The 17634-nt window shown below is 35.7% G+C and overlaps 1 protein-coding gene and 1 long non-coding RNA gene across 2 annotated transcripts; both read left to right on the forward strand.

Moving 5' to 3' along the window:
• The first annotated feature begins 3508 nt into the window (after positions 1–3508).
• LOC115958358 lies at positions 3509–6570 on the forward strand. The gene is made up of 4 exons (XR_004084513.1): positions 3509–3735; positions 3846–3937; positions 5730–5864; positions 6316–6570. It is a non-coding gene; the product is annotated as an uncharacterized LOC115958358 (long non-coding RNA).
• A 3181-nt stretch (positions 6571–9751) lies between these two features.
• LOC115958354 (splicing factor ESS-2 homolog) lies at positions 9752–11661 on the forward strand. Its single transcript, XM_031076762.1, has one exon. The coding sequence runs from the start codon at positions 9971–9973 to the stop codon at positions 11495–11497; it is 1527 nt and encodes a 508-aa protein (XP_030932622.1). The 5' UTR covers positions 9752–9970; the 3' UTR covers positions 11498–11661.
• Positions 11662–17634: the final 5973 nt, after the last annotated feature.

Raw genomic sequence — 17634 nt, forward strand, 5'->3', positions numbered from 1 at the left:
TCTCGAGTCAACTCTTGATTTTGACAGGTTAACTCTACCATGGCAGCTACCATGGACTGCATTTATGGGACGGAAGGCAGTTGCACAATAGGCACTGACTGGTGAGCACAATTAAGGTGGTTAGAAGCGTTTCCACTTTCCTGGTGGCCTGGACTAATGGCCATTAACCATGTCCGAACCATACAGCCTTTTTGTCAAAAGAAAGATAAATTGTAAAAACACAAATTTAATCTTCCCACAAACGGTGCCAGCTGATAATGCATAGAAAATTAGTAAGCTGAATTCTCCTGGCCAAGAACCCTCTGATGCTTAAGTTAGTTTTTTCTTAGAACTCAAGAATTCCAACTTTTGAGGAGAGGTGAAAACTTACTTTCGTTTGATGTGGATGAGTCCTTATATAGTAAGCCTGGAGTGATTACTTGATTGGTAACTTCCTTAAACCGTATGGAAGTTACAAGGTTCAAACCTAACTTCTACAACTGCTATAGAAGTTAGAAGATTTAATCTTATCTTCTATAACTGCCATTAGAAGTTAGGAGTTTAGTGAGAAGTTAAAGTGATGAGCAAGGATTTTGCTTATACTTCAAAATAGTTGAACATGGTTCGAAATATAAGTTTTTGTGTATAAATTCATTCTGAAGATATTCCAAGTGTTGAAGGGTCGTCCATCTGCTTCCATGCCTGGATGACCTCCTTTAATTTGGACGGCCTCCTTATGATGGACAACATTTTTATATTAGGACAACCTTACTAGACATGAATGACACTATGGACGAGTTGGAATAGGCCCAATCTTTGTGGTTTCTTATGTTCTCTGGACTACAACTTAAGGACGAGCTATACTTGTCTCATCCCCATCAGTTGCCCCTTTGTCCTTGTGTTGTCTGTTATCAGAACGCCCCTTCCTTTTTTTTTTTTTCTTTTTTTTTTTTTTTGACGCATGGTCCAATTTGGTGTAAGGCTTTTTTTGTAAAAAGAATTTTTATAATCTAGCCATGTCCTTGGTAGGTTTTTTATTTTATTTTATTTTTTTGCTGCTATGAGATTGATTTTTGGACTGATTTGGCATTTGGGCCACAGTATAAGGCTTAAATATGGGCAAATAAATCTTTTTTGATTAGGCCATGGTATAGGCTTCAGTCCAACATAATTTTTTTTTTTTTTTTTATTGTGCCACGATTTGGGCCATGGATTGGGCCCTAAAGTGGCATGGTTGGATGGAGCTCAATGGGGTGGGTTTGGGGGTTAAAAAAATCCATTTATTAAACAGGGCAGGTTCGGGTAATGGGGCTGGGCCCTTGGGGCGGTTTCGGGCATAAAGAAACCCGCCCCAAATTCGACCCGTTGCCATTTCTACCCAAAAATAAGTTCATCGATTACTATAAAAAGTTAAATATTAACAAATTTCGTGAGACACTCGTTAATTGGACCTAAAATATTGGAGGATTTTCCCCTTTCATGGACTAATTACCTTATGAGCATGCTCTATAGGGTGGACCAGAAACTGTGGGACCCAAAGTCTTGTGAGTCTATCTATACTCCATAGAGCAGGCTTCTTAAGATGCTATTAGCATTTAGCAATCCAAAAAGCTATTTTATCTATTTTAACACATCATTTCATAATTCACCTTACATCACATCTCTTATTTTTCACATCATAACCAACACTATTCATTTATTTATTCATCTCTCTCTCTCTCTCTCTCTCTCTCTCTCTCCCACTTTTCTCACTCTCATTTCTAGTCTCCAAATTAGGGGTGTCCACGGGTCGGTCCGGGTCAGGTTTGTGCCCAACCCGGAACCGACCCGCTCACATCGGGTGGGACGTTGAACGACTCGCCGCCGACCGCCGGGAACCTCGGGTCGAGTCGGATCGGACTCCGGTGGACAACGGTCGGGTCGGTCGAAGTCGGAGTGAGTTTTAACCTCCAGATCTTCGCCGAATCTTCGCCGAAAATCGCCAAATCTTCGCCGGATCTCGCCGAATCTTCTCTGGATCTTCGTCGGATCTGTTGATTTTTCTTCGGATCTGTGCGACAACCACGGGATCGAAGCAAGAACGACCACCTCAAGCCCAGATTTGAATGAAAACTTCTATCTCATCGCCGGATCTTCGCCGCTCTTCACTGGATCTTTGCCGAATCTGTTGATTTTTCTTCAGATTTGTGTGACAACCACGGGATCGAAGCAAAAAACACCACCTCAAGCCCAGATTTGAGCGAAAACTTCCATCTCATCACCGGATCTAACCAAAAACTACCAAATCTTCACCGGATCTGAGTGGTTCTAGGTAGATTCGGTCTTCTTTCACGGGATTTGGCGGTCGGATCGGGTTCATCGGGTTTTGGAGAAGAAAACCCGCCATCCGACCCGCATGAATCGGTTCTTCGTGGCGAAGACCCATCGCCGACCGTCACCGGCGTCGGATTGGCCGGTTTTCGAGTCGGTCCAGACGGTTTGAACGGGTGGGTCGGTTTTCAGTTTCTGGTGGACAGCCCTACTCCAAATAGAAATTTTAATTTGCTTGATTTTCACCCCTCAAAATCCCTTCTCTCATGTCCCTCTATCTCTTTGCCTCCCTCATTTGTTACATCACTTTCTTCTTCTACCTTTAACACAAAAAACTTAACAAACATCACAAAAAACCCAACAAATTAACCTATGAGACATCATTAAAAAAACCTTCAAAATACCCTCTGTAAATCATACCCAAAACCCACAATGCCAACACCAAAATACCCTTAAATCCTTACCCAAACACTGCATAGAACAACAAAAAGCGCAACCAAAAACTTACTGAACCTCCAACAAAACCCACAAACACTGAGAACCCACCATCATGCCAGCGCCACAAAGACGGAGAGAGGCATTGGTGACGAGAGAGAGAGAGAGAGAGAGAGAGAGAGAGAGAGAGAGAGAGAGAGAGCAAAAAGAAAAAGTAGCAGCTTGCTATACTAAGACGTTTGGTACACTGTAATGAGTATTACTTGAGAATAGGAATAAGTATTACAAGGAAATCATTAAGTTGGAATGTAATAAGTATTACTATTCATTAGTTTGGTGACCATTTAGTAATAGAATCCTGAATATGCATCCATAATTTAGTAGAGTATAAAAAGAAGGTGTAATTAAATCATTTTTAAGTCAAATTTCCTAAAATACACTTAATTTAGGATGTTCAAAATAAAGTTAATAATTAACAACAAGGAAAATTTATTTTATTTCCTTTTAAAGATGTGGCAACTAATGGCTTTTTAGGAATTTTTTTTTAAAAAGTTAATACATAAGATGAATGAATAGATATTCAGTACTTTTGATAAGGAATAATCTATATATATATATAAAACCGAAACTTTTGAAACTCCCATAATTTTCCATGTCAGCATTATTTAAATAAAAAAAATTATAATTTTACTATAAAACCAGAAAAATCTAAAACAAAAATTATAATTTTACTATAAAACCGGAAAAAAAATTCTCTGCCACTTAAAAACAAAACCCGATAATACTTCTTCTTCCCCGTTCCACTTCTCTGTCATCCAATACACGCCTCATGGTCAAACCTTCGCCGTCATCCAAAACATTCTCCGTCGTCCAAAACAGACCCTACGGCCAAAGCCCTTCTCCATCATCCAAAACCCAAACCCATATTAGCTCCAAACAAAACCCGATCCCATTCCCCTTCTCCGTCGTCCAAAACGCCTCTGAAGTGATTCACTCCAATCGTAGATACAGGTCAGCCAAACCCCTTCTCCATATCAGACCATTCTCTCTGTATTTCTCAATTAATCTTTTTCTGTCAATTTAAGGATTTTGTCTTTAATTATATTTTTCTATCATTTTAGGGATTTCACTTCCTAACCCTCAAGTGTGTTGGGTTTTGGCCGTCAACTGCAACTGAAGCCAGTCTCCTCTGTAAAGGAAGTCCAAACCCAAGGTAAGAATTCTGATTTGCTCTTCAATTGAAAACCTACCTACCCAGTTATTCTTCCAATATACTGTTCTTTCTCCACTTCAATTGTTCATGGAATTTTGTTTGTGGTTGTGGGTGATCTACTTTGGTGTTTTGGGTTGCTATGGCTGAATGGTTGGCCTTTGGTTTGCCGGCATTAAAAAAGGTTTTTTTTTTTTTTTTTTTTGAGACGGATTTGCTGGGTGGGGTAACAGACTAACAGTGGTGTTCATGGGTTGCAATAAGGTTATCCTCATGCCCAATTCTTTTGTTTTATGTATTGAATATAAATTGGATTTTCTGGCTGAAGCCTGAAATTGGTGGTATGTCAATTTTTTGTCAATAAGTTTTTAATTTCTAGATTAGATTATTCTAATTCTTTTTTCGAGTTCTTTTGTTTCAGCACCTATACATTAACTAAGTTCTATTTCTTGGCCATATTTGTTAGGTGTTCGACAAAAGGCCTACAAGAGTAACTATGTACATGGGTTGTCAATTGAAATAAGAAAACAGTTGAATGAATTTCTTTAAAATGGAAACTCAAAATTTATATGTAGAGGAAAGTTTTAGAATGTATCTCTTTCACAAGGTTACTTTTACCAAATCATTTTTGCCAGTATGTATCTCACAAATTTAGCTTTTACGTAACAGGTCAGTGTTTGGCAACATCTACATGGCACCTCCTTCCGTGTCTATTTGTGTAGTTTTGTTTGCCTTATATAATGTTGTACATAAGCACAACTACGGTACCCAATATACTTCCATTAGGGTGAGATATATTAAGATGCACTTCTTATTGCAGAAAAAGATGATAAAGTAAGATCTCAAAGGTAAATGCCTTTGGTAGGTTTTGACTTACTAATGGTTGTATTTATTAAATAGTTGTAAATTTTTTGTCTTTTAATTGTGTTACTAATTCTTGGGGGAAATGTTTTGATGATCCATGTTTAGTTTATCAATTTATCCGTAAAAATGTATTTGGTACTCCAAGAACCCAATTTTGGTCTGTACAAAACACCCGTATCTTGAATGTGTTTTGAGTCTGCCATAATGATATTTTAGATAGTTGATGCAGAATCTGTTTTATAACTTACATTTATGACAATGATGGTTAATATCTTAGACATTGTTACCTGACCGCGGTGTAGTTATATGCAAAATGGGGTGCACTGACTTGACCTTTTTTGAAGGCTAGGTTATTTCTGTTAGTATGCTAGATTATTTTTATGTGTGTTGTTTCAAGTCCACCCTTTGGAAACTATGTAGATATTTATGTGTGCTGTTATCTATATTTGTTAGTGGGAGTGAAACTGTGGAGCACTTTGGTTTACTAATCTCTTTAAATTGTGTTATTTTAATTCAAAACTTTTGAATAAGGTTCTAAATGATGTATTATAAATTTTTGGGAGTCAATGTCAATTAGTTACTATTTTGTTATATTAGATGTTATCCATAAGATAATTTTAGACAAGCTATGAGTTTTCTGTGTTTGAAAAACTGAATCTTTATCCAAATATACAAAGGTTTAAAAAGTAAAATTCCATTTTAAATTTGGGGATTTAAAAGGATTTAGTTTTTGGTATTTTGATCAGTTGGTTTTGAATTACGTGATTGGGTTTGATTTTGTTTTAATTAAGGTTTTGATTTAGACAAATTCTTCTTCATCTACTGTAATTTCAAAAGGTTGTTTATTCATTTGAATGAAATTGATACCTCTTTTTGGTTGTTTATTTGTTTTGATAATGATTGATTTTGTTTATTTGTTTGGTGTTTTCAGGTTCCCAAAGCGGTTTATTTAGGCTATTATCGGATCGGCGTCAACCTCCGACTCATGGTTTGAGTTTTTCACAAAGACAGTGCTCAGTAAAGGCGTTACACGCTGAGCCAAAACGTAATGATTTGATGGCCCCTGGTGAGTGCAAAAGTTTGAGTTTGAATTTTTTTTACAAAGTCATTATCTTTTTCAATCATTTGTTATTATTTTAATGATTTAATTTAAAATAGATTTCTTTAAACAACTTCATTTCAAGCAGTATCATCCTTCTTAGTTTATGTACTTTGATGAGGTGCTTCCTTATGCTCTGAAGAGTGAAGGAGGTTGTGTATGGGGCTTGCAAAAAATATGATGGGGATGTGCAGAGTGACGTGTTAGCATAAGATTTGTGTCTGCATGAGAATAATTTGTGCTTGACATATTGTTCATTGTAGCTTTTGCTACTTTTATTGTAAATGAATGGACCTAGGGTTGTATTTTAAAATTTTGTTATTTAAGATCCAAAAAAAGGTCTCCATATGTTTTATTTTTTATTTTTTTAAGGTATTGATATCTTGGATTTGTATAAAAATGTTTGCTTTCTTTGTAGGGTTTGGTATTGTTGGCACACAAAAAGCTCATTAGGGAGAAGCTTGCAGAAGAGGCTGAACAGAACGTCAAGCAGGGGAGGCCAAGAGGGAATATTACTTGGTAACAAGTATTTCATACTGGACTGCATTGTTCAAGAGCTACTGCTGCATTAAGGTTGCATCAATTAAGTGCTACTGCATATTGAGACAAACAAATTTAATTCTATGCAACACTCAATCAAATTAAATCATTTTGAGTTCAAGCCTAAGGTAGACTTGGCAGTGTATGAAAATTGATATGTCTTGATTTGGTTGGATGTTTTTGAATTAGCGGAGTGAATCTGATTTTTTCCCCACTCATATTCTTTTTTTTTTTTTTTTTTTTTTTCCAAAAAAAAAAAATGAGATCTCAAGCCTTTCTTTCAACTCTTTTAAATATAATATTATTACTCTACTCTTTTTTCTTTGTTTGATTGTTTTAAAATTTAAGTTTATTTTTTTATTGCACTTTTTGGTTATTTACTCCTAAATTTTTTATTTTTGTCCTCTTTGCTTGGTTAGTGTGGAAGTTCAAGAAGGTTAAGGAATTAAGAAATGGGATTTTGGCTTTTCTTTTGCAACGATTGGGAAAATAGATTGTTGAATTTGGCAAAATTAATTTTATTATGATTAGCATTATTTGATTGGAATATTTTTAGACTTAAAGTAACATCAACAAAATAAAAATTTTTCAAGATGGTATTATACATTTCACTAAGAGAGTGTCATTTCGTGAAACATGACAAGCACTTAATGTAATTCATCCTAAAAAATCTTTTAATAATGCCAACACCCTTAATGATACGCACAATCATTCTTCTTTTCTTTTTCTTCCTCTTTTTTTTTTTTTTTTGGGTCAATAGGCTGCATTATATTAGATTAACTAGTCACAAAAGGCAACGTATTGGCTGTGAGCCTTAGAGAGTATAGACCGTGAACATTAGAGTTCAAAATTACATCAAGATCAGGGGAAGGGGGAGCATTCAGAATAACAAAATCATTAATAGCATCATTAACCAAGGAACAAGCTTTCTTGGCAAGGCAGTCTGCTCCTCTGTTGGCATACGCACAATCATTCCGAAGTCATGGAAGCTAGTCTTATCCTTTTTAATAAATAAAAAATTGTAATAAGCTATATATATATATATATATATATAAACTAATAAATTAGATTTTATTGTGTGCTAGTTGAAATGTTTTTATTTGGATCCCATCCCCCCCCCCCCCAACAAAAACAGAAAAAAAATAATAATAATAATAAAATTCAAACCAATCATTGAACTCAAGTCCATAAAAGGTGTATTATACTATAAATTGGGTAATCTCATTGTAAAGAATTTTCATATACACCTGCCAAGTGCCAATTATAACTTGAGAAAAATTCATAGGTTCCAGTTAACTCAATTAGTAAAATTTGTTATCGTCAAATAAGATATTTGAGATTTAAATCCGTCCTTTAAAAAAAATAAAAAATCAATCAGTACCTTTAGTTTGATGATAAAGAGCAATCATTATAGAGTAAATATCATAAGTTGAAATTTTATTATAGCTATAAAAAGATGGGAAATGTTAACGGGCACTATAAGGTGTCCGTTAAGAATAATTTATCATGGGGCCCCCTAATAAATTTTTTTATAAATTGATGAAATGAATGAAAATAATATTGAAGTGACAATTAAAACTCAAAGGGTTGACTTTATTGGCTCTACACCCTATAAAATTGGTTAAAAATTTGACAAAAAGTTGACTTCATTAACATAAAGTAGTTTTTTAACAGACACCTGTGAACACTACCCTAAAAAGATATCATAAATACCATTTATTTCTTGTATCATAAATGATATAAATTAAGTAAATTAAGAGCAATATAACTAATACTTGGCTTGTTGAGCTTATTAAAATTATTATATTTACTAATAATTTTTGCACTAAAAAAATACTTCAAAAAAAAAATTCAACTTATATCACATTAAACTATAAGATAAATTACGATAGGATGGTATCTCATCAAAGTTGATGACATGAGACCACACCTTATGTGAGGATAAAAGAACTAAGTAGGAGTATTGGACCATGGGCCATGCCCCAGGATATAGAGGAGACCGAGGATGATCAAACAGTAAGATAAGTATGTGGGTTAATGGGCTGAGGACAAGGACAAATAACAATGAACAAGTGGTGTCTCCCTAGGAGCCAAACCTCCTCAGGGAGCATTGTTGAAGGTTGGCACCCGGCCACCTAGAGAGTACCGTAAGAGGCAACTATACTTTTGAGGATAAGTTTCAGACAAAGGAGTCAACAATAAACTAAGAAATATCTGAGAAGAGGGCTGCTGCCACCACATTAAATGTTCTGCACCTAACTAACTAGCCGCATTTATGTGGAAATGACGTTTGAACAGTGATATTTAGTCTTAGTGCTACACACAAAGTTCACAGAAGGGTTCTGATGGGACAAGCATCTAGAAGATGATCTGCATAATCAACAAGTAGAAGGTTGGGATCGAAAAGAAGAAGACTATATAAGGGGATGACCTCCATGAAAAATGGGAGATGGAATCTGAGAGAAAAAGAAAGAACTCCTTGTACTTTGGATAAACTTGAATAAATATAAGAACTTCTCATCCTCGGACTTGACCGAGGAGAGTTACTCCTTTCAAATTGTATTTTCTTACCTTTTTAGCATGAATCCAATCCATTGTGACCTAGACATAATTTACAGAGTTTTTTACCTATGAAATCCATCTTCTAACAAATATATTGTTTTGGGCTTGTTGAACCATCATCCATTTCCATTGGCCTAAGGGTATAAATCCAGTCCTTACACCTTACACATATGTGATATGTATATATAGTGAATTTTTTTTTTAAAATTACCAATCATTATTATAATATATATATATATATATATTAATAATTGGACATTTTAGCATATTTTATATTAATTTGAAATTTTATAGTAAAAATTCATTAATATATATATTTTAATGATATAACAAAAATTTGTAGTAAAAATTTTATTTTTATTATAGAAAATAAAGATTGTTTCTATTCATGTATTCAATATCATTCTCCATATAAATATGTAAGTAAATACATGGATAACTTTAATTAATTAATTAAGACAATTTTTTTAAAAAAGAAAAACCTATCCTCTTAAATTTATTGAACATATCTATAAATAATAAATTTTTTTATTTTTTATTTTTATAGATTGGTTAGTATGATCTAAAATATTTTAAGATTATTTGATTAAATAAATAATAAAATATGCTGTGATAAACTTTTCCGAGGTTGATTTACTGATTAGTCAAACATTGAAAGGTGGAGAAAAGTGTAGCGACATCGCTGCAAAATCACGCGGCCTCGACTCGGGAGCAAAAATTGAAAAATCCTATAAGTACAGGGACATAACTGCAACATCCACAAAATCAAACACAAACACTAACACAAACACGCTTTTACTTCTACCATCTAAATTAAATTAGTATTGAGTATCCGAATCGAAATCGAACAACCACCTCCACAGCCATACCGAAACCCTAACCCTAATTCCCTTTCGATTTCTTATCAGAAGAATCCAGAAAATCTCATTATCATCATCAAAATCCAAAACCCTAATTCTTCAATCTTCAACATGCTTCTCTCTCCAGGTCAGTCTCCTCGCCACCTCTCTTCCCCATCGCCTTCGACACCAATTTCCGATAATGCCCTCCAAACCCCTAAGAACTCCAATCAAATCACTCCCAGAAACCCTAGGAACCACTCCAAGGTCCTCGACGAGGACTCCTATGTCGCTGCAATTGAGAAGATCATCGAGCGTGACTTCTTCCCTGACATCTCGAAGCTCCGGGACCGGCTCGATTGGCTAGAGGCGATCAGGACGGGTGACCCGGTTCAAATCCGAGACGCCCAGTTGAAGATCATGGAGCGCCGTGCTGCAAAGGTAAATAATTCCAATACTGATCGGAAAACTCAAACACCCGGTTCCACATTTGTTAGAAATTTTACACCTCTCGATGAATTTGATGCTAAAACCCCAAAAAACACCATGAATTTTGGTGTTTCGGATAGAGAATTATTCGGTGTCAGTAGCGATAATAATAGTGAGGTCGATGTGTCTTTGTCGTTGGATGAGTTCTTTAGGCGGTATACAAGTGAGGATAATTATAGTTTTACGAAGATTATAGAGAAAGTGAATAGGAAGAGGAAGGAGAGACATGGGTATCTGTTAGAAGGTGAAAATGAAGATGTTAAAGCAATTGAGGATGTCAAGAGGGAGAGAATTACTGATGGCTATGGTACTTCGGATCAACCCGTGAGTACTTTGGAAGGCTGGAAGTATAGGGCAAAGAATTTGTTGATGTATCATCCGGCCGATAGGGGGGAAGCCCCGTTGACAGAGGAGGAACGGGCGGTTAGGTTAAAGGCATTAACGAAGGAAATCAGTCGTCCTAATACTAGGTTTCATGGGAAAATGTTGGATTCTAGGCCGAAAGATGATGGGACTGTTGAGGTGCTTTATACACCAGTGGCAGGGGGAACCCCAGTTCCAGTGTTTGATAGAGATGGGGATAAGTTGAAGAAGTATGATTTGGAGGATTTGAGGAAGACTCCAAATCTGTTTTATGTTGAGTCAGGGAAGAAAGCGGAAAATGGGTATAGTTTTGTTAGAACTCCATCGCCTGCACCGGGGGTTGATGAGTCACCGTTTATTACATGGGGTGAAATTGAAGGTACACCATTAAGGTTGGAGCCTGAGGACACACCGCTTGATATTGGGGGAAGTGGTGAGGGTCCTCATTATAAGATTCCAAGAGTGCCTGTAAGGGACGAGAAGGCTCACTCACTGTCTAGGGATGCTGCACGCAAGCTGAGGGAGAGGTCCAAGATGTTTCAGAAGCCTCCGCTGCCGTCCCCTGTTAGAGGGGGTAGTGCTAGCCCAAGTGTGCGTACACTTTCTCCTGCTGCCCAGAAGTTTGTAAGGGATGCAATTGCAAAGTCTTCCTCTACTGTTGATGAGACTCTCCGTGCCAGCTACCGAGGTGCAAGCCCTGGTTTGGCTACTCCTAAAAGCGTAAGGAGCGTTTCAAGGTTTGGTGCAGATGGGAGTGTGGTCTCTAGGTCACCTTCTGTAAGAGAAGGTTCTAATCCTCCTTGGTAATGATCTGAAATTTTCTTTGTCATGTATAATGTTTTACTACTTTGACACAATGAAATGGCTGATGCTGTGTTCCAACTTGAGTGTATTTGACATGTTCATAAGGTTGCTGAATATAACGAATGGAACCAATATTCATTGGCATCATTTTGCTAGATTTAACAGAAGGACCATGAATGTCTGTTTTTCCCCCCTCCCTTCATTTACTTCAATGCATAGAAATTAGGTAATGCTTTTTCTTTATTTTTTGTTGTTGATAATTTAATAGTTACAACAGGGGAGGGGGAGGTGCCAACCAATTGAGCTAGAAGGCCCTTGGCTAGAAATTACATAATGCTTGGGTAATTTACTAGGAAGTTGGGTGTGTATATATATATATATATATATATATATATTGAGCGTGTGACTTGGTGCTTGCTTGTGAATGTTGTCTCTTTCATTTTAGCTTGTTTTTTGCTTTTCTTAAAGGTGCAGTGGAAGTTCAATTTCCTATTACCTTCAAATAGGGTTTGTTGTTTAATGGAATGTAGAATTCTACTTTCATTTGTCAGAGTTATACTGAATTTGAAATTGGCATAGCTCTTTTGGCAAATTGTAATTCACACATTGATCTATGTAATTTAATCCCTGCTGTCTGATCATGAAGTTCAACTTGCGATCTGCCTCTTTGCCACTCATGTCTCTAGGACGTTCTAATAAATTGTCATTGGTTAAATGAGTTTGTGAGATATTTCCTTTGATTTGAATAAATGTTTAATCAAATGGAGATCTTTATTAGACTTATGATCCAACTTTTACTTGAGTGACTGAAGTTACCTTTGGGAGTATCTTCATTAAAACTAAGTTTGGTTACACTGCAATTTAGAAAGCTTTAAAATCATCACCATATGGTTTTCAAACAGCAATGAGCTACAATTAAATGAGGCCATTTTAAGTAATGACATCTTCCTGTCAGCAAAAAGTATGAATTATGACCACGTAATATTTATCTTATAATCTCTTTTTGAGAATCTATTACCTTATAATCTGATAGTTGTGTTGCGGAGAATGAAGAACAGAAGAAGCATTACAGTAGTCTATGTTCATTTTATTTTGCCAATGCAATCAGATCGTCATGGCTAGAGTTACAATGACATTTGAATATCATAACCACAGGAAGATGCGTCCACTTTAACCCTCTTTTTTGGATTCATTGTCAGCTCATGTATCTGGCACTCCTTGAAGTTAAGCTCTTTGTATGTGTTTGGATTCCACGTCCACAGCTGCTTTTTGCGATACACGTTTTTTGTTTTTTTTTTTTTTTTGTTGTTGTCGTTGTTGTTGCTGTTGTTGTTGTTGTTGTTGTTTAGTCCGTAATTGTTAACGAGTCAATTGTGAACAGTATATCTGTGTACTGTTTACAGATCCCAAAAAATTACACTTTTCAGCAACTTTTTCATAAAAAATGGGTCTTACAGCACTATTTACACATTTAAAAATTATTTCACTATAGTGTTTTCAGTTTCAGCAAAAATAAATTGTATCCAAACAGACCCTTTATAAACATGACTTGTTTCCCTAGCTCACTTCTTTAGTTCTTTAAATGCATTCATTGAACCTGTGAGCTGTTGTCATAGGCACAGCCTATATAATTGTTTTATACATTGGACATATATAATATGTTTCTTGAATAAAGGGATGGCGAAACTCTCCATCCCGCCTGCTCTGTCTTATGTAGATTTTTCCCGCCCCAAAAATATGATTGGGTGGGGGGCAAGTTTTGCTTGTTTTGTCTTGTCCTGTTCTAAATGTGTATATATATATATTTTTATTTAATATATATTCAAAATATTTATATATAATTTTTTTTCTGCGAATGTTATTTGCAATTTATTTATTTTTATACATATTACTCTACTATCATTCTTAAAACACTTATCTCTCTCTCTCTCTCTCTCTCTCAAACAATCTTACCCTTTCTCTTTCATCTTTACCTCTTACAAATGGAAAAATGTCTTTAACTTGCTTTATCCCCAACTTATCCCACTCCTGCCCTGAAGAGGGGACGAGATACCGCTTAGTTTTGTTGTTGCTTCACAGTTGTGGAATGTAGAGGCATATTGCAAATATGATATACCTAGCACTAGAGATTAAATAAATAAATAAAAAGGGCTAAGCCAGAGATTGGAGAGGGAAATTGGTGTTTGCAATTTCCAAGAAAGTTAACACCAACATCCCTATTCAAGCAGAGGCCTGTGCCATCCTTTTGGCTGTCCATATTGCTATCAACTTCTCTTTTTGTAGTTGTGTTATAGAGAGTGATTGTAAAGTTTGTATAGATGCCATCAAATCTGGTGGGAACCTAACTCCTTGAAGACTTTTGAATTTTGTTGAAGCTGTTAAGAATGTAATCAGTGACTACAGTCATGTATCTTTTAACTGAGTTCATAGGGAGGTTAATCAGGCTGCCCATGTGCTTGCCAATTGGTCCCTTACCCAGTCTTTGTTTGGTTCTTTTGATCTGGGTTTTGGCCCTCCAAGTTTTGTTAATGTTGTCTTGGTTGAGGCATCCCAAGCTTCTGTTTCTGTTGCTGATCAATAAGATTTCTATTCAGCAAAAAAATAAAATAAAATAAAAAGGGCTAATTTGGTCATTGGGAAGGATAGACTATTGCCAATTGCCTAGGTGATGCCATTTTTTGGATGAGGAGGCCTAGGTGACGCCATAAACGATTAAAATATGGATTGGGCTTTAAATTTGGTCCGCATGGGGGATTGACCATTGAGAGTCTGTACTCATTTTTATTAGATGGATCATGTTAACAGTAACCTCGGGATAATTGTTAATAAATTATTTGAAAATAAATTTTATTCAACTTTTATAAAAAATAGAAAAAATTATCTAAATATTAATTACTTTTTTTGGGCTTTTAATTTGGTCCACATGGGGGATTGACTATTGAGAGTCTGTACTCATTTTTATTAGATGGATAATGTTAACAGTAACCTTAGAATAATTGACAATAAATTATTCGAAAATAAATTTTATACAACTTTTATGAAAAATAGAAAAAATTATCAAAATATTAATTACTTTTTTTCCATAAAATATTTTCTAAAATGGTTCACTAAAATGTCTTTAGGACATCCGTTAACTTTTCTCATATTAGATTAGTAAAAGAGAAAAGTTAACGGATGCTCTAAAATATTGGTTTAGAAAATATTTTTATGAGAAAAAAAATAATTACAGAGTAATTTCTTTTATTGAATTTATATCATGAAGTCAAAACTTTCCTAAAATTAATAATAACAATATATTAACGTAATAGATGTAAACAAATTTTGTTGTCGTCGTCGGTGGTAATCAAATTTGAATTGTTGTGTAGAATGCGAAATGAATTCGTGTAAGAGCATTCCCATCAAGGGAAGTAAAATTTTTAGCATATACCATCTCAAAACACAACTTTTTAGCTTTTAACATCTCACTTTATAATACATTAAAGATTCTATTTTTTTTACCACTTCATTTAAATATTTTTTTTATGCTTTGTTTCTTTCTCTCTGTCTCTCCCTTTCTCTGAAAACCCATCACTTTCTTTGCAAAACCACACCCACGGCTAGCCGTTGCCGGCTGCCACCATCTAAAACAAAAAATAAATAAAACCACCTGCCGACACCACCACAGCTACAACAACTGCCACTATCACCACCACCCACAACCATGACCACCAACTACCAAAATTATAACCAAATCACAAACCCAAACCCACAACCTCATCACCATTCACCACCAACAACTGGAAAAAGATAAAGAAAAACAACCCTTGAAAATCACAACCAAATCACAAATCCACAACCTCATCACCACCAACAATTGGAAAAGGAAAAAGAAAAACAACCACCGAGAGAGACCCACGCGATCAAAGACCCACGCCGAACTCTTAGCCGATGACCCACGCCGATCTACCCTCAACGCCGATGCTCACGCCGGTCAGAGACCCATTAACCTAGACCCATAAACCTAGACCTACAAAATCAAATCACCCCGCCGTCAAGCTCTACCTCCATATCAGTGGTAACACTCTGAAGGCAAAAAGCATCTATTATCCAGTGGTGTTTGGGCTTTGAAGTTCTAACCAACAAACCTTGTAAGGGAGGAGCTTAAACCATGAAATCGAGAGAAATAGAAGCTACGGGGAAAGAGAGAAGAGGAAAGCGAGAAATGAGAGAGAAGAAAGAAGAGAAAAATAAAATAAAATAAAAAAGAAAGGGAAAAGTGACTGAAAATAAAATATAATTTTTCGTTTAAGATTTATGCTACAGTAAGCTTGTATGAGCTTGTTTGATACAAGCTCACTGTAGCGGTGTGTCAAAAAATTTTGCATTTGAAATCTTTACTGGAGTGGATTTTTTTTTGTGTGTTGATGATAAAATTTAGCGTGTGCGAGACTCGTTGTCGTTAAAGAAGGATCCATCATCCATCACACAGCAATTAATGACAGGTATCTTATCAATGCTACCTTCCTGTCGTGAATAAGATGATCTTAGAAAAGCCATGCTGATCAGATTCAGTGTTAGTGATTCTCGCACGGCTATTACATGAACCTTTTTTTCTTTTGTACTATATATATATATAATATATATATATATATATATATATATAAAAGAGTACATTTTTTTTTTTTTTGAGAAAGAAGAGTATAGTTCATCTATTGTCTACATGTTGATTGTTGAATCAGCACTCCACTCAACCATCTAGGATCTAGCTATTTGCACTAACCACTTTGTTGTGAGATTTTCCAGATTATTAGTGAAAGTAATGACCCCCATTCATTATTTCACATGTTTCACCTTCACATTCAATGGGATGGCAACGTGCGTCCCAGGACCCCACATACACATTCATATTTCGGTCCATGACTTCTTTCATGTGTTTCTACTTTCTGTAGTAACCAAAAAGATACACCATTAAAGATGAATTTTTATTTTTTTTATATATATAAAAAAATCAAGTTAAAAGGAGAATAGGAGAATTTTGGCTTTAGGCCTAGGCTTGAGGCTCTACCACCTATCCCAGAAATTTATAAAGTGTCTCAAGATTCACATTGCATAAACAAAAAGTCCCAAAATTATAGAATGACAATTGATTTTTTATAAATGGAATATATATATATATATATATATATATATATTTATTTATATATATAATTTGCATTATTTTTTCCATCTCCAAAAAAGCGCCTAAACTATTATGTCAATTGGAATTTTAAACTATTTCATCAAAAAAAGTTGTTATGACTTGTGAGTGTTTTGCCGATAATGTAAATAAATCTAAATACAAAAATATATTAGGGTTGAATCCTAATTACTTAACATCAATTAAAAGATTCTTCTTCTTTATGATTGTTGAGGTCCAAAATATTACAAGTATTTTGTTAAGGCCCAAAACATCGTAAATATTGAAATTTAAAACCCGAAGGGGCCCCCAAAGAAAGGCAAGGCCCAATCCACCAACCAAGGCCCACTTAAAATGAGCAAGAGGAGGCCCCTACCCATGAATAGGCAAGCTTTAGGTCTTAGAAAAGAAAGGAAAATGAAAAGGGAAGCTCAGCCCAACCTTTGTGAGGAGAATTTTCTGTGGAGCCCAAAAAGGGACTGAACCAAGATACCTTAGGACTCCCAAAAACTTGGGATCATCGGGAAATGCAAAAAGGGATTAGCTGGGATTGGGACAGCTCAAGGGAGCATGCTCATGGACACAAGGAATGAAGATAGGCATGTCCCATCAGCCGCCCATGGTTCAGAAAAAGGCTGATGACTTAGAAATCAGCACTTCATGAAAAGGAGCCTGGTACCTTAGGGAACGCAGGAAAGTGGACCATGAAGGAAGGTGGCTGGGGATCTTTCAGCCTAACAGGGAGGAATCTGCCCATTTAGAAAAAATGACAAAAAGTGAAGCAGCCAAAAAGGTGGGTCTGAAAAGGAGCATCTAGAAGCTTTGGAAAGAGAAGATTGAAAGTTAGCTCTTAGGTCCTCCCAAAAGAGGAAGGTTAGCTGGGAACTTTTTGGGGGGAAACCTCAAAAGGAGAAAATAGTGAGAAAATAAGAAAGAGACCAGCCACGAATGTTGCTGACACAACATTGGTTTGGGTACCCAAGAT

The sequence above is a fragment of the Quercus lobata genome, chromosome 8, assembly GCF_001633185.2.
Source record: "Quercus lobata isolate SW786 chromosome 8, ValleyOak3.0 Primary Assembly, whole genome shotgun sequence".
In the NCBI taxonomy this organism is placed as follows: Eukaryota; Viridiplantae; Streptophyta; class Magnoliopsida; order Fagales; family Fagaceae; genus Quercus; species Quercus lobata.

What these genes read in the sequence shown, in the direction of transcription:
- LOC115958354 (XM_031076762.1), top strand. Translation starts at nt 9,971, where the DNA reads ATGCTTCTCTCTCCAGGTCAGTCTCCTCGCCACCTCTCTTCCCCATCG.